Below are 26,591 nucleotides of genomic sequence, written 5' to 3'. Positions count from 1 at the left end.
TCAAAGGTTTCAGCACAAGCCATGTGGAAATACTACGGCTGTGTAATGTATAAAAAGGGAAATGGGTCGATGTTGAAGCTGTACATCTGAGATTAGCTCACAAATACCATGACCATGGGGAAGGTAAGTGAAACTTTCATAACATTTGAGGCATAATAAAAATAAACAAAGATTTAAAGTGAAAATTCACAAACAAAATGTTAAAAAAAAAGTTGAAGTTGAAATTCTTGTAAGATATTTTGTTGAGCTCAAATCGTTCTTTGCAGATCATATTCTATGAGGACCGGAACTTCCAGGGCCGCTCCTATGAGACCAGCAACGACTGCCCCGAGCTCACCTCCTACCTGAGCAGGTGCAACTCCTGCAGGGTGGAGAGCGGCCTCTTCATGGTCTACGAGAAGCCCAACTTCATGGGCCATCAGATGCTGGTGAGGAGGGGCGAGTATCCAGACAACCAGCGCCTGATGGGAATGACTATGAGCGACTGCATCAGATCCAGTCGCATGATCCCCATGGTAGGTGGACGAGTTTATCACGCTCAGCTGCTTTAAGGCCCAGTCACACATTGTTACAATGATACTGTAATGCTGGTGCATCCATGACACCAACTAAAAAGACTTAAAAACTTAAAAAACCATCTGCCCAAAAGGGATTCTGTAAATTGACTGAGCTGAAAGGAGACGTTCCTCCGTGTTGGACTCATTTCAGCTTTAACGCATTAACAGCTTTTCTTGTGGTCATCAGCACAAATGTGTAAACTGAGCAAATGCAAAAGGAAAATATTTGAATAAAAAACGGTTCATAGAGGTTCATTCTCACCCTTGAAAACACGTATATTATATATTAAAATATTCTAAACTCAAGGTCCTCTTACTAGCATTCCTCCATGTCTCACAGCATCCTTCAACAAATGTAACCTGCTCAGGTGTAATCACGTAACCTAAGTACCAAACTTCGAATATGTGATAACTCCTGAGCAGATTCCTTTGACTGAAAGCTCCTGAAAAAGCTAGTAAGTGGACTTTGAGTTTAGAATATTTTCCCAGGTGCCAATGACACAGTGATTCTGCTCTGAATCTGGTGCAAATATTGCTGTCATAAAAGGCATTTGCAAACCCACTTTGTGATTAATGATGATCAAGATCACAAGTTAATTGTCATGTTATCATTACAGTTGTTTTTCTTTCTGATAACAGGATGATTACCTTAAAAAACAAAAGGTTGTTTTCTTGAGATAATGAGATGATTAACTCGTGATCTCTAGATACTGTACTCCAGTCTCATCACACAAGTGTAAGACTACAGCTGTAATGTGTAGATCTAAAGGTTGGGTTGAATTTTCATTTACAGTTCTGAGGTCTTTATTCATTTCCCTGATGTTTCTTCATCCGCAGCACAGGGGACCCTTCCGAATGAGGATCTACGAGAGGGAGAACTTCGGAGGTCAGATGCACGAGCTGATGGACGACTGTGACAATATGATGGATCGTTTCCGCATGTCTGACTGCCAGTCCTGCAACGTGATGGACGGCCACTGGCTGATGTTCGAGCAGCCCAACTACAGAGGCCGGATGCTGTACCTCAGGCCAGGAGAGTACAGGAACCTCCGAGAGATGGGGATGAGCAACATGACGAGGTTCAGCTCCATCAGGCGCATCATGGACTCCTGTTAACTCTAAATGTACTGGGAGGAAAAATAAAGCTGGCTGAAGCCCAATGTTTCTGATTCCTGCATGTCATTCTAGTGCACAACAACTGTTTTGAGTGAATAGTGACTCCTACTGGTTGGTCCTGTGTAGCCATTTCTTTTCACTTCATTTAGTCAGTGTTTGTTAAAGATATTTTGTTTGGAAACTCTGACATTCAGTATTTGAGAGTGAGGTATAAAGAAAATCAAGCCCACAGGATAAACAGGAAGGTTGTGAAAAGGATCTTTGGGTGATTTCTTCCATTGATAAGGTTCAGCAGCCGACTCTCAGGGCTCAAATGAGTTTCTCACAAGCACTTGAACGAACCAACAAGTTTTACAGTCACTGATTGTAACTCCATGACGTAAGCCAAGTCTCTGCAAGTTGCTTTTCACACTGCACAGAGCTGAACAGAAACTACAGGCCTGGGTGGTGTGCAAAGAAACTGTAAAGTGCACAGGATTTGTACTGTAATGGGAGAGGACGGTGAAATTGTTGTCGGTTGATAACAAGCCTAGCCTAAAATATGAATTTGATATCTTTAAGTCACGTTTATTTAGTCCAAACACTTATTGGTGGACAAACTGTTTTGAATCACTGATAGTTAGTCAGTCGTTCCAAAACTCTTTCATTTGATGCCTGACACTTAAGCTGTGGCGCTCAAACAACTGAAGATATTATAGACGATGGGAAAGTGGCCAAACTGTGATGCAGTCCACAAAAGCAGATCAGTGTTTTGGTGATTAAAACAGTAAATTAATGTAAAAGCATAACACAATAAAACAGTCCTGTTGTTCATTTCAGAGTACATGATTTAATTGAAAACCCCCCATTCACATATTGCTGTAACCCTGTCACATATACTGTACTACAGGTTCATAGAGGACTTTGTGGTTTGGATTATATGACCCCAAAACATTACCTGCTTTTCATTGTTGCCCATGTGTGACCATCAAACGATCTCGTGGGAGTTTCTTAGATATGTCATTCACATCATTCATACATTTCAAATTCCAGTACATGTTTTTTCACCTCCAAACTCACCCTGACAGCCTTTATAATAAGAGCAAATAACAGAGTCACGGTTCCAACGACCAGCTCTGAACGTCTACGTCTATCTATAATTATAGATATTATTTAACACATTACAGAATGACTTAGTGCTTTCAACACGAGACCAAATACAGTTACACATTAAACCAGTGGTGGAGAGTAACTACAGTATGTGCAGTTACTCAACTACTGAAGTACAATTTTGACTTGGCTTACTTGTATTTCTACTCCACAACATTTATTTCAAAGATTTAGTTTCTAATTACTTTGCAGATTCAGATAATTAATACATAAATAAGTAAATGTTGATACATCATTATAGATTAAATACCAAGCCACCCCACCTTTACCAGCTGCAACATTAAAATGATACAAAAGTAAATGCATCAAATCATATAATATATATTATTATGAAAAGGGCCATTCTGCATAGTGAGTACTTTATACTATATACTTTTGTACTTTTAACGAAGTAACATTTTGAATGCAGAACGAAGGTACTGCATAACACACATTACATTACAGCTGTTTACATCTGTATTAACCTGCATCTAAAGAAGAAGCCATGGAAAATAAAGAGAGGGGTTAAATGTTATTCCAGTTAGATGATCAATCAGATTATTTGCAGCTGTCATGAAAACACAGGAGCTAACCTAACACTGCCAAATCATTTCTTTCCATCACTGTCTGTCACTGACCCTCTGCCTTCACTGTTCCAGCATGTGTTTGATACAGAGTCATCATCAGACTGGAACAAAGGCAAATCAAACAGCACCAAGCCATTTTGCTGATATGTAAATCTACCTCATTTGGGTATGAAAGACTTGCCACACTCTGCACATTTTGTTTATCGATAAATACTTTGATGGGGCTGCAGCAAAGAATGAGGATTACAGTGCATCCAAATGGGGAAGGTAAGACTACTTACCTACTACTGCTTTTTAAAGACACTTGTTCCCTTTAAGATGTTCAGGTTCAGAAAATACTCACCTTGTGTAATTAAAATTTTTTGCTCTTACTTTTGCCGCAGATCACATTTTTCGAGGAGAAGAAATTCCAGGGCCGCTGCTACAACTGTAGCAGCGACTGTGCCGACCTGCACACATACTTCAGCCGCTGCAACTCCATCAGGGTGGAAAGCGGTGTGTGGGTGATCTATGAGAGACCCAACTACAAGGGTTTCCAGTACATCCTCAGCCCTGGGGAGTACGCAGACAACCAGCAGTGGATGGCCTTCAGTGACAACGTCAAATCCTGCCGCGCCATAAAGAATGTAAGAGTCCACATTCAGGTTTCTTCAAGCATTTAGGTCAAATACAACAGAAAGTGAGTTTGGGCAGTGAACAGTAGCACAGGACTGAGCTCTGTGAACACTTCTAAGCCAACAGACTAAACGAGCAGACAATAGCAAGCATATTTGGCAGCCTTGTGCTAATAAGTTAGCCAAGAGGATGTTAAAGGGAAATATACAAGCTGAAAAGCATGGCTAAATGTTAGCTCTGCACTCATCAGTACTTTTATATTAACATCTGACAAGTGACTAATGTCAAACCCACAGAGAAATATCACACGCCTCTGCAGTTCCCCCTGGCTCCTCAGAGCGTTTTAGCATCTTTCAGCACATTGTTTTGATTTTACAGCCCGCACCTTTAGTGTTTTGTGCCCGTCTCACAGCTCTCATCAATCTTCCTCCCAGCATCCAGATGAACTGCTGCCTGCTCAGCACCACAGACAGACAGACAGACACAGTGACTAGCTGCTAACCATTAAACAGCTAAAGAGCCGGATGTGTCTTTTCTCTGGAGCTGGTGGAGACAATTAGCGACAATTAAAGATACAGAATAAATGTACTAATTCCACTTGAACTAAGAATTTTAAGTGGAAAACTGTTTCGCGAAACCTTTGGCGTTTTGGGTTCAATGCAGCCGAAAATACTGCATGTTTCTCAGGACGATCACCTCATTAGACCAGCAATAGGGCTGAGTATCGAACCTCGATACCTCAGATCTTTCCCTGTAACATTTACCTAACATTTTGAAAATGATAACCAGTTCTAGCCTGCCATCGTGACAGCTTTCTTGAACCCTTTTTGTCTTGTGTTTTTAGGCTTATGGCAGCGCGTGGAAGCTGAGGCTGTATGAGAGGCCTGACTTCGGAGGGCAGATGGTGGAGTGCTCTGACGACTGTCCTTCAGTGTATGATACCTACAAGCTGCGTGAGGCTTACTCCTGCGTGGTGACCGATGGTGCCTGGGTGTTCTACGACCTCCCCAACTACAGGGGGCACCAGTACCTCCTAGAGCAAGGCGAGTACCGGCAGCACGCCGACTGGGGGGCGGCCTCGCCTGGTGTCGGATCCTTCCGCAGGATCACAGAGTTTTAACTCGACCTCGGCTTTGACCAGAAAGAGATTCACGATCTTTCCTACACTGATACAACACCATCAATAAATGAGAAGCAAACTCTGACTGTTCTCGTGGATTTTCTGTAAACATGTCTCATGCCAGACCACTGGTTTTCACTTACAGCATCTGTTGTTGTAATTGAGGCCAGATATTTTCTTAATCACAACTTCATTATTTCATGATAACAAATGGCCTTCATTTCATTTTAATTACAACATAATTCTAATTTTCTTGAACATTGTTTTCTCATAATCACAACTTTAAAGGGCACTCCAGTCATTTAGTTTTGCACTTCATAAAGTTGGGGGACTTGCAAGAGACTGATTAAAGATTAAGAGAAGATTTGAAAAATGAGTTGAAAGCAACAGCGGCAGAGACTCCCATACTCCCATAATGCAACTCATTAGCTTCATTTGACCCTCCCTGCCTGGTAAATGCCCACACCTTTAAACACCTGCACCTAATTTCAATAAATTGTAAAACCTCAACCAGAGAGGTGGGACGATTGTTGGCTATGAGCAGGAGAGGTATGATTAAATTAATTCTCTAAACTGAGAAAGATGCACAATTCCCCTGCAGCCAAGAACATTGTTCTTGTAAGCATGTGGAGGAAGCTGCTTATTGCAATCATAAAGAAATAATTAATAAATCTGTTTTGGGGCCATTTTGCCTTCCTCACTGCCTTCTGAATACATAATAATAATAATAATCCATAATATCTGCCAAAAAGGGTTAGAGCCTTGTTTTTCTACATCTATACACACTATTTATCTGCTGTCCTTCATTGAAATGAAAATAAAACGTAATGTCTAACGCCCCGCTAGCACTCATGGCTGCAATGTTCATAACACTCCACATTATGAAAGTGATGCACAAAATGAACAGCATACTGGTGACTTTCCTCTTCTTGCACCCTTACCAGTTGTAAAAAAGTAAGGTTTTAGCTGAGGGTGGAGCCAGATGAAACCAAACTGGAAGGGGTTCACCTTCTGGGGAGCACGAATGTGTTCAGTAAACATCTTGGCAATCTGCCCATTAGATTCTTCATATTTATTGTGTACAAGTGCAAGAAAGGTCATCAAAAACAGGATTCATCCTCTGAGGACCATGAATATCTGCAGAATATGTGTGAATAATAATTTGGAACGGACAGAAAAATACGTTATTGAATGCTAGTTTGTTTCCACAATACAAATGTTTTGTTTATTGTTGCTGCTCAATAACAGTATGACAATAAATCTGCAGATATATGATATATATCGATATATATGTTGGTTCCTTGTAACCATGACCACGATTGTTCCCTGAACCTTACCAAACCTTAAGCATAGTGCTGTCAGATCACATATTCAGATCAGATATTGTTGCAACAGCGATTTGAAACAGTTTTGGAGGACGAGCTACTATTTCCAAGGTCAAGAAGGCACCTTGCTTGATCTGAATGCAGTGTGAAGTCTCTGGTGCCTTCCTGCCTTCCTGCTGTGCCACTGACTCAGCTCAAAGCGTTTCATATCAAACCAGATGTCCTGCAGTGGCCTTGTTTTTGTCAGCACGCTTTGCTGCATCCAGTGGCTTTTGGGATGCTTTGCACTTTGCATTTGCATTGTTTAGGGAAACAGGATTCACTGCTTCAGAACAATGTGATAAGCCTGGATAAATATTTGAACCGCTGATTGAATAATCCAGTTCACACAAAGCAAACCATGTGCTTTAGTTTTATTGTTCTTGTTCTATATAAAGAGAATATTGGAGGTAGCTGCTTTAATGTTTTATATAACTCACCAAACCTACTGATATTAACTATGGAGAAGGTAAATAGATTTAATGCCACATATTTGATGTAGTACAACACAGTTTATATGGTATCTTTAAAGACACGTGTGCAGACTATGTGCATTTATATAAAAATTGGCTGATATAAGATGTAATGTTTTTTTGAAAGTTTGTTTGCATTCTTATTCCAGATCATCTTCTACGAGGACAGAAACTTCCAGGGTCGATTCCACGAGTGCGACAATGACTCCAGCGACCTGCACTCGTACTTCAGCCGCTGCAACTCCATCAGAGTGGAGGGAGGATTCTGGGTAATCTATGAGAGACCAAACTTCATGGGGTACCAGTATGTGCTGAGCCCGGGAGAGTATCCAGACTACCAGCGCTGGCTGGGCATCGACGACGGCGTCAGGTCCTGCCGCGTTATTAGGAACGTAAGTTAAGAGATACATGATGCCATACCAGACCAGTGTTTGAGCCTATTTACTATAAATCATGTAAACTTCACATTACTATTAACAACTTATGATTACAGTACCAGTGTCTGCATTAAAGACCAAACATGCTCTGGTTCCAGCTTTTCAAACGTGAGGATTTGCTGCTTTTCTTTCTCATACGTGATGACGATCTTTGGGTTTTGGATCAGATAAAACAGAGCCCAGGAGTCTTCATACGTGTTATCAACAATTAGTCCATTAATAAAAGAATCATGTGTTTTGGTGGTGATTTTGCAATTCCACCCTCTTGCCCAAATTGATAATCAGAAACCAACAATACACACAATTTTTCTTCTTCAAGCTTTACTGCATCCTTCGTTTCTTTCTTCCAGGTGGGGAATTCATGGAGGCTGAAGGTTTGGGAGAAGCCAAACTTTGAAGGTCAGTCGATGGAGGTGGCAGACAACATGCCCGCCTTCCACGAGCGCTGGCACAGCCGCAACGTCCACTCCTGCAAGGTGTTCGAAGGTGCGTGGATCTTCTATGAGCATCCCAACTGCAGGGGGCGCCAGTACCTGCTGGAGAGGGGCGAGTACAGACGGTACTCTGAGTGGGGGGGCGTTCAGCCAACGGTTGGATCCATCCGCCGGGTGAAGGAACAGTAGCCGTTAGAAAAGTGTGAGAAGGCTGAACATACTTCTTGAAAATAAAGTCATGATGCAAAATAATACTCTGTTGTTTATTATTTATTTCATCTTTTTCACAAAAAATCTGCATTATGAAACATTGAACTTGTTTCACATATGTTGCTTTCTTTAAACACAAAATCAGCCATTTATTTTGCCACTCAAATGTCGGCACATTCACAAAATGTAAAAAAACATTTTATGGCCTTCAAATTTCAATAAAAGAATGATTTAGAAAATGCTTCAAGACGGCAGCACAGGAACAGTATTCCAACAGTGAGAGCCACTGAAATCATATATTTAACTGATTGAATTTATTTTATATAAACCACAGAAAACAAATACACATCCCGTTAACAGCTGCACTGTTTTGCATTTGTTTTCATCATCCTGAAATATTTTTAAAATTTATTTATTTTAATGTCAGTGTGTGTATATTCTCCTTGCTGCATATACATCCTTTGAAAAAAAAATTATGGGTCTGTTTAGTTTTATTGTCAGGACAAAATGTAATCAAATGACTGTAATATGAGGACAGACGAGGCAAGTAATACTGTAAACAGTTCAAAGTACAAGAAAAAGTAATATGAGAAGAAGGTGGTTTTACAAAGCGACTGGTGATACATTGTAATTGTCAGTAATTAGTATAGAAATTATGTAATATGAGTGAACATGAGTGAAAACACAATGTTACAGCATGAAATAGTAAAACAGAGAGAAAATTCTACTAAGCAGCGTAACGACTGATAACAACATTATTCAAAGCATTAAATCTTAACCCAGCCAAGTCTTTTTCTAGAGTCGAACAGCATCCAGACAAAATATCTGCATCAACACAGGAGCAATCAAACGCTGCATATAAAGGCCATGAACTTTAATACAACTGCAACATCAGCTAATGTGCCAAAGTTAATGGGGAGCTCATTTGAATGACAATAATTCTACTGGCACTGCATTTCATCAGCCTTTATATGAACGTGGACCATCAGTAATGCAGTGTGACTGAGAGGGCTTGAATTTGATTGGGTGAGAAGGAACATAAGGTGATTATGGAGCGCACGGGAAAGGTGAGTACTGCAACTGTTCAGCACAATGATACCATGACGCACCTGATGCTAACTGGTGGATTGTTTGTAGAATCAAACTGCAAATGGTGGTATATGTAATTCTAAACTTTGCTATATACTTTGAGTTAGATAAATACTGGAATTACAGAATTGAAGCAGTGCTTTGTGCTCTTTGATAGACCGTAACAGTTTAATAGTTCTTATAACTTTTCGAATGTTTTTAACGCTCATTTACAAAACCCCTGAGCTGCAGTTTTTATTTGGCCACTTGGGGGCAGCATAGCATTCTTAAAACAGGGCATCTGACATATCATTACCATATAAAGCTATTATGGCAAATATGTCACCAAACAGTTATTTTTACACGTCCAGCAGATTCAGAACAAAGCTAAATTAAGGACAATGGAGGACAATGCCGAGTTATTACCACTTCGGTCTTATTTTGAAAGTTTTGGCCTTAATTTTGATCTATAACAATAACAGTTTTCCTGTGGAATGAATGATTACAACGTTATCATTACCGATAGCAATGAGGGCTATGAAACCATGAAAACAAGACCTAAGTTGTAATAAACTCAAATTATCCTTTAGCACAGTGATGTTATTAGTAGACATAGCATAATAGTAGAGGTGTTATTTCTACTAGTAGATGTAGTGGTCTAACCCAGAGTCCTGCTTGCAGATCTTCTTCTATGAGGACAAGAACTTCCAGGGTCATTACTACGAATGCAGCAGTGACTGTCCTGAGCTCAGCTCCCACATCAGCCGCTGCAACTCCATCCGGGTGGATGGCGGGGCCTGGGTCGTTTATGAGAGACCCCAATACATGGGCTACCAGTATGTCCTCATGAGAGGGGAGTACCCCAACTACCAGAGCTGGAACGGCTTCAATGACACCGTCCGCTCCTGTCGCCTCATCAGACATGTAAGTCCTGGAAATTCAGACTCCAGCTAAGCATATTTTTTTTATTTAAATTCATAGTTCGTATCACTTTTGGACCTATGACATGGCTGAATATGAACATTATTTCACACCAAGCATGAAGACTTCGTTCTGGTCATAAGTTTCTTTATATCCACAATGCTGATATTCTCGGGTCATGTTCTGGTTCTAATTGTGTTCTTGTTTCACCAAGTAATAGCAATGCAACTGTGGGTAATGCCCTTGTGCTGTTTGTGCTGTTTTATTACACATTTTAGCTCATACTGTCTCAAAAAATCCAAGTTTTAGTCTTTTCATTGGATTTGCTGCTTGAAATACAAACCCTAACCCATAATGCAAAATCTGAGCGAGTATTGTGCTGTTTACTACAGAAAATGGTCTGTATACATTTAAAATAGGAGATGGTTAGCTTAGCTTAGCATAAAGACTGGAGACAGGGAGAAACAGCTAGCCTGGCTCTGTCCAAACATTAGAAAATCTACCTCTGAAGCTCACTAATTAACACGTTATATTTTGCTTGTTTCATTTTCAAGCCTTCCAGTAGACACAGGATCCGTATCTACGAACGTCCAGACTTCAACGGCCACATGATCGAGTGCAACGAGGACCTGCCCAACCTGCTGGACCGCTGGCCCTCCCGTGACGTTCACTCGGCTCACGTCCAGGAAGGCATTTGGGTCTTCTATGAGCATCCAAACTACACTGGACGCCAGTACCTGCTGGAGAAGGGCGAATACAGACGGCACATAGAGTGGGGGGCTCTTCATCCGTCTGTAGGCTCCATTAAACGTGTCGTGGACTATTAGACCGCATCTTAAACCATATCACTTCCTATTTCTCACCTTCCTCCACTCATTACCCTGAACTTAACTCACCTGCAAATAAAAGCAAGCAAACTGCAGCAGAATGGGAGAGATTTCATTTTCTTGTGATTACAAAACAAATAATAATGGAACAAATAAAAAAAGACAGCACAGAGAGAAAACATTACGGTCCATCCTCTGGTGCACTGCACATTTCATGGAATCTAGGAACATTTTAGAAGACTTGTATGTGCCTGACGGTGAGTTGGTTGATCAGTTATTTTAGCTGAGCAGTGGCTGCTAACATCTGGTGGCTGATGAGCGACCGGCTAAACCTCGATAACAGAAAGGCTGCAAAAGCCCAGCGATGGTTCAAGAGGATTCACCAACGAGGACCCATGGTATGCCAGCAGCCATTGTTCCTAGATGGCAGCCTGTGCCAGAGAAAAACGCAGCAGATCCGTCCAACAAAAACCACAACGCAGCTGGTGCACCGACACAACAGAATAAAAGAATACAGTGCGTTGGACAGCTGTATTAGTTTGCTGATATTTAAAGCCATGTTTGGACAAATAATGTCCTGTACAATACCACAGATACGGTGGAGGATCGACAGCTTCAGCAACATCCATCTGACAAACGGGCCAGACAATACAGTATATGTTTATAAGTTATAATTAATGGTTTTATTTAATGGATAATAAAACTGCTTTCATCAGTTATAGGCCTTTTATAAGACTAACCTTTGGGTTGCCAGGTTGTGGCACCAGTTCATGAGGTAATCCTCTCCAATGGATTGTTTGACCTCTGACCTTCTGTAAAAGTGCTGCACAGCATCTGGACACCAAAATCCATTTAACAGCTGATTAACATTTACAATCAAAGACTTGCTGGATTGTTGTAGAAATGAATTAATTTCTTAACCTTTTTGAATTACAGATGACCTACTACCTTTTGCTGTTGGCTTATCAGAGAGTGAAAAACATGTTACCCTAATTATTTATTACTTATTAACACTCATAACTGCAGACTTAATCTCCTATCAGAAAGTGACAGTGGAAGAAGTATTCAGATCCTTTACTTGAGTAAAAGTTGCAAAACTGCAATAAAAAGAAGTCCTGCATTGAAAATACCACTGGTATTACCACTAAGTATTATTAGCAAAATGTACTTAAAATATCAAAAGTAAAAGAATTAATAATCAGAAAAAATGTGTGAGAAGTTATTTTATAATGAAAATTTTGTTTACATGAGTACAGGAGTCATTTAAGGATGCAGGCCACCTTGTGGTGTAAGAGCTTCATTACACATGACAGGACACAAGAGCTTCCATGCTCCAATGAAGACTCTGGACTCTATATTCAGTTCTATTCAAATGATTTTATATAACGCCAAATCACAACAAAAGTTAACTTCGAGGTCGACTGCCAGGGGAGACGCTCTGCCGTCACACAATCTGCTGTCAAAGCTACACGATAATATACATCAATATTTCCCCTTTTTTTAAGAATTTGTTTCCTTTTCTTCTTTTTTTCTTCTTCTACCATACCACTTGTTCACAGCATGTATTGGAGTAACTTCACATTATTGCTGTGTAAAACCTTTATGAAATGCAATGAATAATAGTTACTAAAATACAAAAAAAAATCATATTTTGCATTACAAATTTAAAAGGTCAGCAAGTAAAAAAAACATTAAAAGATCTAGACAAAAAGCCAATAGTCTTATAATAAGGAGCAGAAGACGAAACACCATAAACACAACCTGCAGACACATTTGAAAAGAAAACTGTATGTCATTTCCTGACACAGGACATGTTTATATCGCGCTTGTCGATCTGCCAAAACGGAAGAATAAAAGTCAGTGGTGTGATATGGACTCAGTAGACGAGTAAACAGGAGACGCTGCAAATCAGTAACAGAGCTGCTGAGCTCAGCTGGTGTTTGAACTGGAACTTTTATCGCACACAAATCTGTTCTGGCATCCCCTGACGCTGATCAAGCAGTTTCTAAGAACGCAAACAATCACTGCACCCTGCAAAAGAAAGAAATACAACAAAAACATCCACCTGAGCAGGTCATTCAGTCTGAAGTCATAAAATGGGACTTTTACTTTGAAAGGTAAGAATTACCAATTGGGTTTCCAGTGCAATTTAAAAAATGATGTAAGGTGACCTTGAAAGGCCCCATTAAGTGTTTATACCTGCAGTGTTTGTATGCTGTAGCTTTATCAAAGAGTTATCAAAGAGGTACTGTACGACAACCTCAATGCTGGCCTATAAAAGCACCACATTCAGCACATAATCAGGTGACACACTCGGTGATCTCTCTGCAGCGAATGGTAATGAAGTGGAAAGAGATCAAAGTGGAATTAAAAGTGGAGAAAGTGCTCTGCCACCCACTGAGATGAATGGACTTTGAAGCAGTCATGTGTGATGCTGGATTAAATTTATCAAACATGTAACGGTTACAAAACTGCAAAGTCAGGAGAGGTAGTATTTCTACACTTCAGAGAAAGTATCCTGTTCGATAGAAATACAGAAGGAGTACAAAAATACACAAAGTAAAAATAAATCCCTCAAGTTTCAGCTTGTTGCTTTCAATAAAAGATAGGCATATGTGAATTTATTGATTTATTTAATAAATGATTGTCGAAGTTGATTTGAAGACGCAACTGTCTGCATTTGCATGTCACAGGATACAGTTTGTGGATAAAGCTACAGCACCTGCTTGCCACTAGACAACACTAAGCATGATGGGAAATTCCCTGAGGTGCAGTCATTGGCTGATCAAAAAGTGCATTATGATCTGATGAAACTTGGAGGAATAATGCAGTTTATTTATGTTTCACTTTACATAAAGTATAATAAGTTAGTCTGCCAATAATGATTATTTTCAATATCAATTAGTGCTCAGTTGATTAATTGTTTAACAGATAAAAACAAAGAAAAGCAGGAAATGATCACATTTGACAAGCTGGGAACAGAGAATGATGGCATTTTTACTTGATAAATTACTAAAAAAACGATTAACAATTAAGTTCATTTTAGGTGAACTATGACCTATGAATGATGGTCACCATAAAACAATCACCAATCTAAAAGCAGCAAATAATTTATCTTTGATAAATATATAAGCTGTATTATTGGATATATGAGTTAAAATCTTTATGGTATGTTCTCGCACAAATTAATGTAATTTAATAGCATTCAGTAATTATTACATATAAGTTAGCAAAACCATTCCAATTATTTATTTATATTTCATAATAGTTACAATTATTGTATTTGTTCATATACATTTAGAACTGAGAAGTTCATTTGGATTTATTTATCTATTAGTCTATTTACCTACTTAATGGAATGGCAGCTCTGGCCCTTTAAGAGAGCTGTGGATCCATGAATGAAACGCAGCCATTCATAAAAAACACAAGGGACGGACGTCAGTGCGGTCTTAAAGACGATTGGCTCGCCCTTTGACTGACTTTGTGTTCTAGCCAATAGGAAGGCAGCAAATGGCTCGGTTTAGATCCAGCGATCAGAGCCCTTCATTGAGAAAAATCCACAGCCGAGTTTTTATCCGAGGAGCTGCAGGGGATGTAGGGGAGGAAATCTGTGTTTTTCACACTGCCAAGAAACTTCACGTATCAAGTGAGTGCTGCATTATTATTCTATCACTTTAGAAGAAACGAGCGAACATGCGCGGGCTTGTTTTGCTTTGTTTTGTTACATCATCGTCAACCGCATCGTCGGGGTTTGTTGCTGGCCGAGAGTGGAGCAGATATGGGTTAAGAGGCGAACGCCATTTTCTGACAATCAAAGGCAACATTGCGTCCATTTCCCCCGCATCTGTCAGCTTTGCAGAGCGGTATTTGCGTTTGCAGCAGCTGTCTTTGCGGCCTGTTAGCATCGTGAATCTTTCTCTGTGCTCTGTGGCAAATTTGTCAATGGTGAGCTGGTGCTCCCCCCCCACCCCCTCTATCTCCCCCATCTCTCCCCTCTCTCCCTTCTGCGTGGATCAAGTTTCACTTCATTGAGAAAAACAAGGAGGTCCCATGATACGTGCTGTTCCCTCCTGTGCGTCACGCCAAACTCCATTCACTAATCTGCTATTTTTATTTATTTGTTTGTTTATAGTCAACATACCGAGTTGAAAACACCACGAATAAGATTCAGTCATATTTAGCTTTGTGTTGTTGCCGTTACAGCAAATAAGACTTCAATTACAACTTTTCACTTGTTATTAACACGGTATTCTACAAACATGAGCAGTTGTAGGGAGTAATAGTAGTGCAGTTGTTAACCTACGGAAGCCCACAGCATTCATTCAGGAAAAAGAGACATTTTCTCGTAATTATGACCTCCACATGTTGTAATCATGAGAGGACTATCTTACAATGATGAGATGAAGGTATGAGACCTTTAATATTATGATGTAGTTTGCTCACAGTGTAATTTTACCCTGATATTTAGTTTAACTTTTATAAAATGCATTTGAATGGGTTTGAATAGGTGGGAGCGTGATGAGGCATTTTAAACTCAATAATCTAAGAAAGTAACAACTACAGTCGTTACATTGAAGTCTTGCTTTTCCAGAATTTAGAGCACTAAACCAATGTTCCCAACGTTTCAAATGTCTCAATTAAACCATAAAATGCCTGTAGTTTCATTAGTTCTTGTGACATTAAAACAAAGATTCACTAAAAATTCATGAATGATCAGCGGTCACCACAGTGCAAAGTAAAACAAAAAGACAATTTATTAGTCACACAGCTGCTTTCTGTGTATCTCTTCAAAACTAGCTTCACCTACTCAAACGTCTTTGAAGACTAGTTCCTCTTTCGGCTCATATTTAACTTACAGGGGGTTGCATAACGCTGTCATTATATCATTATAGCCTCTGTAAACCCTGCTGTGGGGTCATGGAGGGAAAACACAAACGCACCATGATACAGGAAAGAGATGACAGAAATATGGATGGAGGCCAATGCATGGGGCATTCAAACTATATTTCCCTGACTGCTGGTTTCCCTAATCTCTCCTCCAGGGTGAAGACTCCTGCAACATGGACGGCTTTTACGACCAGCAGGTCCCCTTTGTGGTCCCTGAGAGTGTGAGTCTGAAACATTCAATTTCATACATTCATCGTCCTGCGTAAGAAGCCGACCAAGCATCGATTACATTTAGGCTTTACAGTTTATGTTCACTAAAGGGTTTTGTTTTTGTTGACTTCTAGAAATGTCACATAGAGGCAGCAGGGAGATGTCTCAGCGAGCGGAAGAGGAAGTTCATGGACACGGAGCTGGCTCAGGACACAGAAGGCAGGCTCATTATGGCATCATGTCCATATGTGAAAGTGTTTACTGGGTCAGCATGTAGTGGTTTCCTAAAGGAGGGAGATGTTTGTGAAATCTGGTGGAAAAAGATATCTAATCTATAATGTTGCTCATGTTTAGAGTCACATGATCTAAAACGTATACAGATTTAAAACATTACTTGTAGTTAATATATGTTACACTAGTAATGAGTTAAAGTACTTAAAGATCAGTATTTGTGAGGGGCTTTGACAAAGCAGCGTCTGAGGGTCAAATATTCATACATAATAATACTATAATAATACTTACTCACGTTAAACTGAAATTATTGTCTGGATGGAAAATGTAGCATTGACACATATATATTGTACAGGAATTATTAGAAAGTATTTGGGAAAGAAAACATAACAGTTTTGAAAAGTAATATTACCGTGTTAAATATTGTTACGCCCATTTTAATATAATTTCCTAACTGTCTTGCAGAGCTCTTTCAAGATCTGATCCAGCTCCAGGAAATATGGATTGCAGAAGGTGAGACCTGCAAACACCATGAAACAAAAAACACAGTCAAAGCAGACAAACATGAAACACTGTTTGCACTTCTCTGATTTAAAGCAGTGTGGTCATGGTATTCTGGGAAATGTAGGAAATGACTAACTGAAGAAGAAGAATAGGGAGCACTAAATGACAGGACCCTGTAAGGAGATTCAAGGGTGACATTTTGGTGAGTTGTGTCGTTTAATATCCCGTCTTTTCCCCTCTGACAGCTCAGGTTCCTGATGACGAGCAGTTTGTTCCAGATTTCCAGTCGAATAACTGTGAGTAGCTGCTTCTCCTCGAACATTTCTAAAGAATTGTAAAACAGGGAGCGAACATTTAGTAGAATAACGCACATTATTTATGCCTCGACGGCCTAATGACACTTTCAGTTGTCCACTGTCAAAACACTATTCGGTTTATTTTGACTTAATCACACTTAAAACTGACCTGCTGCTGTAAATGTGCATTAGAGAACCAAATGTTATGTCAATCCGCAGCTGAAAATAGTCCCAAATAAATGCACTGTTTACTCCTGTTTGAGTGATGTGTGCTAAACACTACAGTGACCAGCTGTTTTATATCTTCTATGATCCCTTCACTAAGATATGGGGACATTATTGAGGCGTTTGTACATTTTCTCTGTGGTTACAACCGGTCTCTAGAGTACGAATGAGTATATTGCATGTACTCTCCAGGGTCAGGGGTGTAAATACAATTGTGTTGACAGTGTGGTAATACAGTATATGACCCGTACACGTGCTCGCAGTTGATCTGTGCCAATTAAATGATAGCAGTCATATGGCACAGGAAATTAGGGGGGCTGTAAAATGACTTCCAGTGACTGAACTTATATAAATAAATAATGATGTCACAGATAAGACCTGGGTTGGGGGGGGGGAGGGGGTACATTTAGTGCTGCTGCCAAACACGTACTGCATGTATTTATTGCTGCTTGATAGCTGCCTCGACGTGATGGCCGACAATAAATCTGACAGCGATTGCGTGGATAGAAATGAGCGGTGTGGTGTCGTCACTGCAGCACGCTGATATGAGTCTCTGCAGATTCCAGGGAGGCTGCGAGCAGATAGGAGGCCTTTTTTTTTTTCATTCTGCTCAAACGCAAAACTCAAGTGTGAGCCGCAGTGCAAGAAACCAGAGGCTGCAAAGAGTGTTGGATCTTTGTTTAACACTTGTTCAAGCTACACAGCAGCCTTGTCTCATTCTCAGAGGCTGGAGTCTGATGTCTCAGCAATAAATATCTCAAAACTAACGCAGATAAAAACAATAAATAAGATCAAATAATATCTATATAATAATATGATTTATTATTTGTGTGCGTATGTTTGCAGTAATGTTTCATGGACCGCCTGCCAGCAAAGTGAAGCGAGAGCCCGGTTCGTCTCCCTGCAGAACGCCTCACGCTGACATGTGCCTTTATAGTTACAGGTATAAAATCGATGTTTTAGAGCAATGCATTGTGGGAATATATTTATATCGGCAGGTCACTATAACATTTTGGGTGAAACACTTAATAAAGTAAGTGCTTCTCTCCTCAGTGCCTGTGACAACAAGCCAGCTGGGCTCAAAGCTCTGACTCCAGCCTCCACACTGGTCCAGTGTAGCTCCACCCATCCTGCTGGACCTCCACCCGTACAGAGGCAGTTACAACCTCCTGCCCCCCAGCTGACCAATACCTGCCCCCCGAGCCACATTCCTGCCCTGAGTCCCTCCCGCCACCACAACCTCCCACAGGCCAACCAAAGCCGGCAGTTTGCTCTGCCGCGTCCCCCCATCGGCTGCCCCGGTGCGTCTTTCAGCACAGAACAAAGGTGAGTTCTGATTCATACTTTTAAAGGATTTAAGCTGGAAACACAGTCAGTTTAAACACTCAGACCTCCTCTTGTGTCCTTCCACACTTCAGGTTTCAGCGGCAGCTGTCAGAGCCCTGCTTGTCTTTCCTCCCTCCGGAGAAAACCGCGAACGCTCCATACCAACCCTCGAGCCGCGATGGCCGACCGCTGTACCAGCGCCACCTTTCAGAGCCCCTGGTTCCCCACGGCCCTCGAGGTTTCAAACAGGAGCTGGTGGATCCATGCTACCCGGAGCCAGGACCACCTGGTCCAGGTCTGACCCAGCCTCAAACTGCCTTCAATGTCAGGATCAAACAAGAGCCAAGAGACTTTGGCTTTGACTCAGGTGAGTGTGTCATCTGATACATCTGCTCACAATTTCTACATTTATCAATGAATGAATGTGGCTGAAGACACTTCTGCTGACACACTCTGCGTCCGTGTGGGCACGTTGGTCATGTGATGTAAATTGTGTCGTCCATGTTCGTAAGGCTCTCAGAATGTATGACCATGTGTGACTTGTTTATGAAGACTTGTGACTTTGTGTCTTCCAGAGGGTCAAACCTGCCAGTCGTCTTCAGTCTTGTACCAGAATAACAATGTCGGTGAGTTTGTGTTTGTCTTTGCTTTGAATTAAGTTTTTGTCGCGGTGTCTGAGCCTGCAGAGTTTCCCAGTAGAACAAATGCTAACCTTTCTAATAATATTACATTTTTCGCCCCACAGGGTTTGGTCATGACCAAGAGCCACATTTGTACTATGACGACACTTGTGTTGTTCCAGAAAGACTGGAAGGTGAGACTGTGGTTTTAGTATTTGTAATTACTGTTGCTGATGAACTTGAGTATTTACATGCCCTCTTTGTGTCCTCTCTGCCTGTGTAAGCAGGTAAAGTGAAGCAGGAGGGTTTGCCGTACCAGCGCCGCGGCTCCCTGCAGCTCTGGCAGTTTCTGCTCACGCTGCTGGACAACCCGGCTAACGGACACCTGATCGTCTGGACGGGACGCAACATGGAGTTTAAACTCATCGATCCTGAAGAGGTCAGTCATCGTCGGTTTAAAAGGCTTAAATATTTACACTTGAAGGAAATGATGGAAAGAAACCTAAATTTGACTTTCTTGGTAAATAAAAGATAGACCTGAATCCAACTGGATGTTTTTATTGAGTTGTTTTTCTCCCGTCTCGTGTTCAGGTGGCTCGGCTCTGGGGGCTCCAGAAGAATCGACCGGCCATGAACTATGACAAGCTGAGCCGCTCGCTGAGGTACTACTATGAGAAGGGCATCATGCAGAAGGTAAAGGCTGGTCATGTTTCAGTTCTCTCCTCCAGTACTGGTCATGCAGATCAACCTCTGCTACATTTGACACAAAAACACAGAACTGCCCCCTCTACATTATATTATTCAGTTTCTCTCCAGCATGTCTCTTACTATGACCATTTACTATTGACTTTGCAGGACGTTGTCATATTACAGGTTAAAGTCTGAATATTAGTCCAGTGAACGTCCTTAATTTGACCTCTGATTGGCTCGTCCTGCAGGTGGCTGGGGAAAGGTATGTCTACAAGTTTGTATGCAACCCAGAGGCGCTTTTCTCCATGGCGTTCCCAGACAACCAGAGGCCAAGTCTGAAGTCCGACCCAGACCCCACCCAGCCTCCCTGTGAGGAGGATGGCCTCCCCCAGCCCAGCTACGAGGAGGAGGGTCCGTACCTGGCTGAAGGAGGGGAGCAGTGCGTCCGGGGACTGGCTTTCCCCGACAGCTACCCGTACTAGACTCCACAGCCTGGCAGCTGGAGGAAACAGGACAAGCCTGAATTACTGAGCAGTGTTTACCCGCATTATGTATGTAACAGAAAAGATTGATTTATCCGATTTTTAAAGAAAGTTAATGTCTCTTTTTGCTCTGAGACTGTTAATTTGAACTCACTCCCTCAGCAGAAAACGCAATACTTTGTCCAAAACTATTGTAGCTCTCATTTGGTTTTATTTGTTATGACGTGTCAGGGCCACTGGTGGCAAAACAATATATGAACATTGGAGGTTTCAAGAATAAAGTTGTAACGTTTTGAGAAAAATATGTAATATTACAAGAAAAAGTTGTAATATTTCCAGATGAAATTGTAATTTTACAAGTAAAAAAGTTCATGTAAAAATGTCATAATATTAAGGGGAAAGGTCAATAGTTTGAGGAGAAAAGGTGACGTTTTAAGAAAATGCATAATATGAATAGAAAAGGTCAATAAATAGAAAAGGTAAATATTGCAACTTTATTCTTGAAATATTAGTTTTTTCAAATAATAACAGTTTTACACCCATAACAATGTTTTGTCAATGTTTCAATTTCATTCTCAAAATCACAGTGACCAAAAACGCTCGGTTGTAATTTTGTAGCTGTTGTCCTTTCATACGTGAACTCTGGGATCTGTATTTCAACCAAAAAGTATCTCAAAGCCATGGCACTCCTTTACTAATTTACTTCTAATTGTTCTTTGGGTAAACCTTATACTGCTTGAAAGGGACACACTTGTATTTTCCAGACGTCATAGTCCTCCTATAAACATGTATATTGAAATGTCTTTTGTGTACTTTTTCTTGTTTTCAAAGCTAATATTTTTGGCATTATATGGACTTATAAGGAAGTTTTTTCCTAAACTGTTTTATGACAAAGGTACTGCTACTATTTTTGATTCTGTAATACTGCCACTATGATGCTAATAATAAGCATGGACTTTCTTACAAACGACTCACCAGTTATTGTACTGAGATAGTTTTCTGCATTTTGTATAGTTGATTTGCTTCAATGTGTAGAAAAGGTGTATAATTATATATGAATATATTTTTGCAAAAGGCTGCATTTGCTTGACGTTGTACTGTGAGCCGCAGAGTTTAGCCTGCTAACGTATTGCATCAATTTCAGCCTCTCCAAAGTGGAATGACCTGCAGATAGAAAGTGGATGTGATGGTATATTCTGCTATATGATCACATGGTGGTATGAGGTGGTGTATGATGGAGGCTGGAGAAAGATACTGACACTGGTGTAACGTCTACCCTCAGATACTGTATGTGTGCCTTCTGTTGATCTTTACTGATACAATAAACTATTTTACTCTTTTCTTTGGCCTCACTCATTTCAAAGTACTTTCACAACTTCAGGGCTGTACAAAATGATCTATTGTCTATCAATACTTAAAGACTTTGTGCACTGTGTTTTTTGATTTCTTTGTCTTAATCTTGGGAGAGGAAATCATAAATATTGTTGGAGGTTCTTGACTTTTTTCTTTTGTTTTCCTGTATGGTTTTAGTCATGAGTCCTTTGTGGGTTTGAGGTGGGATAAACCTCTTTCATGTCATGGGAGAGCCCTGATTGGTACTCAGAGCCTCCACTGAGGAAGCAGCAGCGCCCTCTGCTGTTTATAAAAGAGAAGTGTAAACGCCTACAGCACCTGGTATTCCCAGGCGGTGTAGAGCCGTCGAGATCGGGCGTGTTCACAGTGGTATGGCCGTAAGCGACTGTCTCTTGGACAAAAAGGCTTTTTATAGATGTCATCATCACCTACAAACTGCATTTAAAGCGGTATAAAATGTGACAATGTGATATCTTACATAAACATCCAATCCATCTAATCAACAGCATGCAAAGAAATTAATATCAGCTTCACCTCCACCAACTACAACATGAAAATGCTGCTTACGTAGTCATGCATACGTGTTGATAAATCCTATAATATAATATAGTGTAACAGGGACAGGGAGACCGCACAAAGGATAATTCTTTATTACAGCAAAATGATTAGTCTTCTTTCACTTCTCTTTAATAAACAGCAGAGGGCGCTGTTGCTCCAGAGAGACAGCTCAGCAGGATGAGCTGCTGACATTTAAACTGTCAGCACAAATGTTACTGTCTTTGAGGACATCAGCAGAGCATGTATACTGCCCCCTACAGGCTGCTCTGGTTCAGTGTCCAATCTAATCACACGCACCTGCAGTCAGTTACCTGGATGATTATCGACATGATTCGTGATGACACATCTAAACCAATGAGTTCCTAAAGAAAGTGTCAATAAGCTACTCTGCAGCTGTTATAGTACATCTATTTTCTAAAAACTTCATGTGACATACATCATTCTCTGAGAGTGGGACTAATACAACATTTGTTTCATTAATAGAAAAAACAGAGGCTGTCTGGAAGTGTTGAAGCAGGGAAAGAACTATGTGGTTGAGCAGGAATTGAACTTCCAACCTTGTGAACACCAACTCTGACGTACTCTACCCACTTAGTACAATCCGGGTTCCCCGGGTATAAATAGGATTGGATTCTCTCACTTCCTGTTTGACAGTCGGCCATTTTGCCTGGAGATGACGAGGACGGGAGCACATGCTACAAACATTTTGGTGAGTGCGACTGCATTTCAATCAATTTGAATGTTTAGAGAAATAAGATTGAATGTGTGTGTGTAGTTCTTTCATTAGCTTGTGAATTGTGTCAGTATGCATACCAGACTAAGCAGAAACTAGCTAAGTTAGCATGCTTTTGTCCCACATGTTGCATTGTTTGGCTAAAGCTAACACGCTACGCTTGTTGATTGGCATTTTGTGCTGTTTTTCAAACTTGTTGACTTGTTGGCTGTTAGAATTGAAAGGAAGAGATTGACTTGATTTGTTGTGTGACATGTTTCTGGTTAGTTTGTTATGCATACTGATGTAATTTACAAGTTAATGAAAGAACTACACGTTGAATCTTATTTCTTTGTACATTCAAGTTGATTGATATGCAGTTGCACTCTATGTGCTATGTGGATATGCACCACTGATCTGTGTGCTATGTTTTCTTGTTTGTTTTTTTTGGCATCGAAAAATAAAATGTCACTCCCATAACCCCCTGCTCTCATGTCCTGAAGTCTCGGGAGGGGACACGGCCCCCTCCCTTATACACCGCCCGTGTCATGCAACCACCCATGCAAACTCTCACACTGTGATGCTCCAGGCACTGGCCACGGGGGATTCGAACCAGACACTGCACCCGCTCGTGTCTGGCAGTCACACATTGAACCCACCACGCCACCAACACCCTTCACGCTTAAGACAGATCTCCAGGCGTATTTATGTCTTCACTTTTGAATATTGGACTTAAAAATTCACAGACTCTCATAAGATTTGAACCCACAACTTCAATGGTTCTGATCAATGTCTCAACACCCTGAGCTATTTCCTCTGAGACACTTCTGTTGTCCTTCTTAGAGGTTTTTTACTTTTTACTTTGGATCCTGGACTGGAATTAATTACGTGCTATGGGAATCAAACCCATGTCCTCAAAAACATTTCAAGCTGACTGACAAGATTTGAACCCACAATCTCAGAGTTTCTGACCAGTGTCTTAACGCCATGAGCTATTTCATCTAACACACTTCTCTTCTCCATCTTAGAGGTTTTTACTTTTTACTTTGGATCCTGGACTGGAATAAATTACCTGCTATGGGAATCGAACCCATGTCCTTAAAAACATTTCACACTGACTCTGACAAGATTTGAACCCACAACCTCAGCAGGTCGGATCAGTGTCTCAACACCCTGAGCTGTTTCATCTGACACACTTCCCCTTTTGAGGAATGTCGATCATCACCATCGTGAACATCTGTGTGCTTTAACTAACACAGAAACGTTGCTGTTTAATGTGACCTCTCCTGAAACAATGAGGTCATCCATTTCCTCCCACTGACAATACAAACAGCAAGAATCCATAGAGAGAGAGAGAGGAAGGCACACAGATGCTGCCATTGCTGTAACTCTGTAGGCTGGCTGCCTTCAGAGGGAGGAAGTGTCCCGTAAAAGCAGGGCAGACACAGAGTTATATAAAGGGAGCTGTCATTACTACACTACAACAAGGAATAAAAACGCTTTCCAGGCAGAAGGCGGGTACGTTCTGATTTATTTTTTCTTGTTTCACAACTTTATACATACATACAGAGGTGGAAATAATATTTCTGGCTGTCTTAACAGTAGCTCCATAGTGTGGTGGTGGTCTAGGAGGAGCGTGTCTGCTGAGAGCCAAGCTGTGGCACAGACAGCCGGACGGTGCAAAGGCCCTGCGGTCGGGGTCAGAGGTCAAGGAGAGCTGGTGTTTCCTGAGTCAGCTGCTGGCCCTGGGGCACTCCAGTGCCGGTCTCTTAGGTACTGAAAGGAAATAACAAGCGAGACAGCAAGGAAGGAACAAATAGTGATGTGAAACCAGCTAAAAGCAAAGACAATGCTGGCTCGATTCAGTCCATCTTGGCAGAGTATGCTCAGTATTAGTTACAATACAAATTCACATCCAAATAACGTACTCTACATTACACTCTACACCACAGGGAGAGGTAATCAAAGCCAGAAACAGGCAAATAAAACATGAGATGCAATAAACAAATATCAATTTGTCAACTCTGTTCCTCTCTCTCAGGTAAAACCGTCCTCCCGGTGTTGCAGCTGATCCGGCTCGTTGTTGTCGGGGCAGCGGTGCAGCCACTTTGGCACAATCACTTCAGAGACTTTCTTTGTGACGTTGAAGAACCAGGCTGCCGCCAAGCTGTCTTCAATCAGCTCTTCCCCTTCTCCTTGCATCAATACTGGACACTGCAGGTATCAGTGCTGAGCTTTGAATTACTGAGATAAAATAGAAGCACATTTGCACAATAATCAAACCAAGTTTCAGTTAAGTTTTGTTCTCTTTTCGTAGACTTCTGTAGGTGTTGAAGTCTTTAAAGTCATTAAAATGTACTTTATCTCCAGGTGGTTCTCGTTTTGGCTCCTGGTCTGATTTTCTTCTGCTACTTGGTCCACCTCATCGTCTCGGAAAAAAAGGTAGACAACATAAGGCATTTGTCACAGTAAGACTCTCAAATAAAATGAGAGTAGTTACTGTGAAACTTAATCTCAAATAAAAGTAGCCTGTGTCCTCTGTAAACCCTCTGATAAATGGACATTTTCTGTTTCGGGCTTTTCACTTTAATTTTTGTCTCTCTGTGTGTCTTATGTGGCTTTACTGTAAACATGAGGCGTGTTGTTCTCTCCAGTGCTTTTCCATCAGAACGGCCCAGGAACTTACATTAAGGATCGTGTACTGGGGGCATATTTGGGCCACGTCATCAGCTGTCGTTCTGCTGGAGGTGAGTCTAATACAATATAAAAGACCCTCTACTTATTGAACTTTTACATTCATTTACATACATTCACTCAGTAACTGTACTTGACATTTTTCTTATTGTCACTAAATCCCTTAAAAAGACCCACACCATTTACTCCTGTTTGATGTGCTAGTAACTACAGTGCAGTTAATATTTTAGTGGCCGTGTGTACTGCTGTCTACCAGTGTCATCCTGGATAACACCACCAGGCGGCGCCAGAACACAGCTTGAATCTGTCGTTTTTGTAACTTTTGAACGTGTGAATATGAACATTAAGCCTATACATACGACAAATGTGTTGTTGACACAGCCCTGCCCCCACAGAGTCCAATGTTTTGTCTCCAAGGCAGAAGAGAAGACGGTGTTCATGGTCATCATGTTCTCCGTGTCGGGTCTGCTGACCCTGGTGGAGATGGTGAGTTCACTGTCCTCAAATTAGGGTGCAGAGCGGCCTACTGAAGTGAGTTCGACCAAGGCTCTGAAAGGGTTAAAAACAGACATTGCCATTTTTAAGAGTTTTTCGTGGTCAGCAACCATGTGCAGGTGTGTTTGTTGACTTCATGAGTAAACTTGCTTAACGTGTCTTTTTCTTTCAGTGCGGTGTGTTGAAGAGTGAGAGGCCAAGGGTAAAAGCGCCAGAACAACACGATCTCAGAGACCTCAGGCTTTCAGATGAGGTCAAAGGTCGAGGAGGAAGTGGATACAACAGATGACAATGAATGCTGCACTAAACTCGACATCTAAAGAGGAAAAAAAGTAAAGCTCATCAGCACCGACTCCCACCGTGATCAACAAAATACACACTACAACAAACGAGAGTGAATCTTTCTTGTGTTCATCAAACATTCATTACAGCAAAAACAAATACTGTAGAC

General features: G+C 41.0%; 6 protein-coding genes across 6 annotated transcripts; all 6 read left to right on the top strand.

Moving 5' to 3' along the window:
- Positions 1 to 108: 108 nt before the first annotated feature.
- LOC139306756 (gamma-crystallin M3-like) lies at positions 109 to 1,673 on the top strand. Its single transcript, XM_070930707.1, has 3 exons — positions 109 to 123; positions 267 to 515; positions 1,395 to 1,673. Exons 1-3 carry the CDS (start codon positions 109 to 111, stop codon positions 1,671 to 1,673), a joined length of 543 nt encoding a protein of 180 aa, XP_070786808.1.
- A 1,788-nt stretch (positions 1,674 to 3,461) lies between these two features.
- LOC139306994 (gamma-crystallin S-like) lies at positions 3,462 to 5,123 on the top strand. The gene is made up of 3 exons (XM_070930954.1): positions 3,462 to 3,500; positions 3,772 to 4,014; positions 4,848 to 5,123. The coding sequence occupies exons 1-3, from the start codon at positions 3,462 to 3,464 to the stop codon at positions 5,121 to 5,123; spliced, it is 558 nt and encodes a 185-aa protein (XP_070787055.1).
- Positions 5,124 to 6,022: 899 nt separating this feature from the next.
- LOC139306993 (gamma-crystallin S-1-like) lies at positions 6,023 to 8,020 on the top strand. Its single transcript, XM_070930953.1, has 3 exons — positions 6,023 to 6,069; positions 7,088 to 7,352; positions 7,748 to 8,020. Exons 1-3 carry the CDS (start codon positions 6,023 to 6,025, stop codon positions 8,018 to 8,020), a joined length of 585 nt encoding a protein of 194 aa, XP_070787054.1.
- Positions 8,021 to 9,090: 1,070 nt separating this feature from the next.
- LOC139306822 (gamma-crystallin M2-like) lies at positions 9,091 to 10,857 on the top strand. The gene is made up of 3 exons (XM_070930776.1): positions 9,091 to 9,108; positions 9,791 to 10,033; positions 10,585 to 10,857. The coding sequence occupies exons 1-3, from the start codon at positions 9,091 to 9,093 to the stop codon at positions 10,855 to 10,857; spliced, it is 534 nt and encodes a 177-aa protein (XP_070786877.1).
- A 3,572-nt stretch (positions 10,858 to 14,429) lies between these two features.
- On the top strand, positions 14,430 to 21,669 carry LOC139306620 (ETS translocation variant 5-like). The gene is made up of 13 exons (XM_070930520.1): positions 14,430 to 14,503; positions 15,900 to 15,965; positions 16,089 to 16,173; positions 16,651 to 16,698; positions 16,935 to 16,985; positions 18,057 to 18,153; positions 18,264 to 18,536; positions 18,629 to 18,903; positions 19,112 to 19,162; positions 19,282 to 19,350; positions 19,444 to 19,595; positions 19,748 to 19,849; positions 20,095 to 21,669. The coding sequence occupies exons 2-13, from the start codon at positions 15,918 to 15,920 to the stop codon at positions 20,326 to 20,328; spliced, it is 1,485 nt and encodes a 494-aa protein (XP_070786621.1). The 5' UTR covers positions 14,430 to 14,503; positions 15,900 to 15,917; the 3' UTR covers positions 20,329 to 21,669.
- A 231-nt stretch (positions 21,670 to 21,900) lies between these two features.
- Positions 21,901 to 26,460, top strand: LOC139306992 (gap junction beta-2 protein-like). Its single transcript, XM_070930952.1, has 8 exons — positions 21,901 to 22,050; positions 22,894 to 22,948; positions 24,581 to 24,724; positions 24,993 to 25,171; positions 25,322 to 25,393; positions 25,606 to 25,698; positions 26,027 to 26,131; positions 26,350 to 26,460. Exons 1-8 carry the CDS (start codon positions 21,901 to 21,903, stop codon positions 26,458 to 26,460), a joined length of 909 nt encoding a protein of 302 aa, XP_070787053.1.
- The last annotated feature ends 131 nt before the right edge of the window (positions 26,461 to 26,591 follow it).

This window comes from Enoplosus armatus, chromosome 24 (genome assembly GCF_043641665.1).
Source record: "Enoplosus armatus isolate fEnoArm2 chromosome 24, fEnoArm2.hap1, whole genome shotgun sequence".
Taxonomy (NCBI): Eukaryota; Metazoa; Chordata; class Actinopteri; order Centrarchiformes; family Enoplosidae; genus Enoplosus; species Enoplosus armatus.
This window is presented reverse-complemented; position numbering and strand designations above follow the sequence as displayed.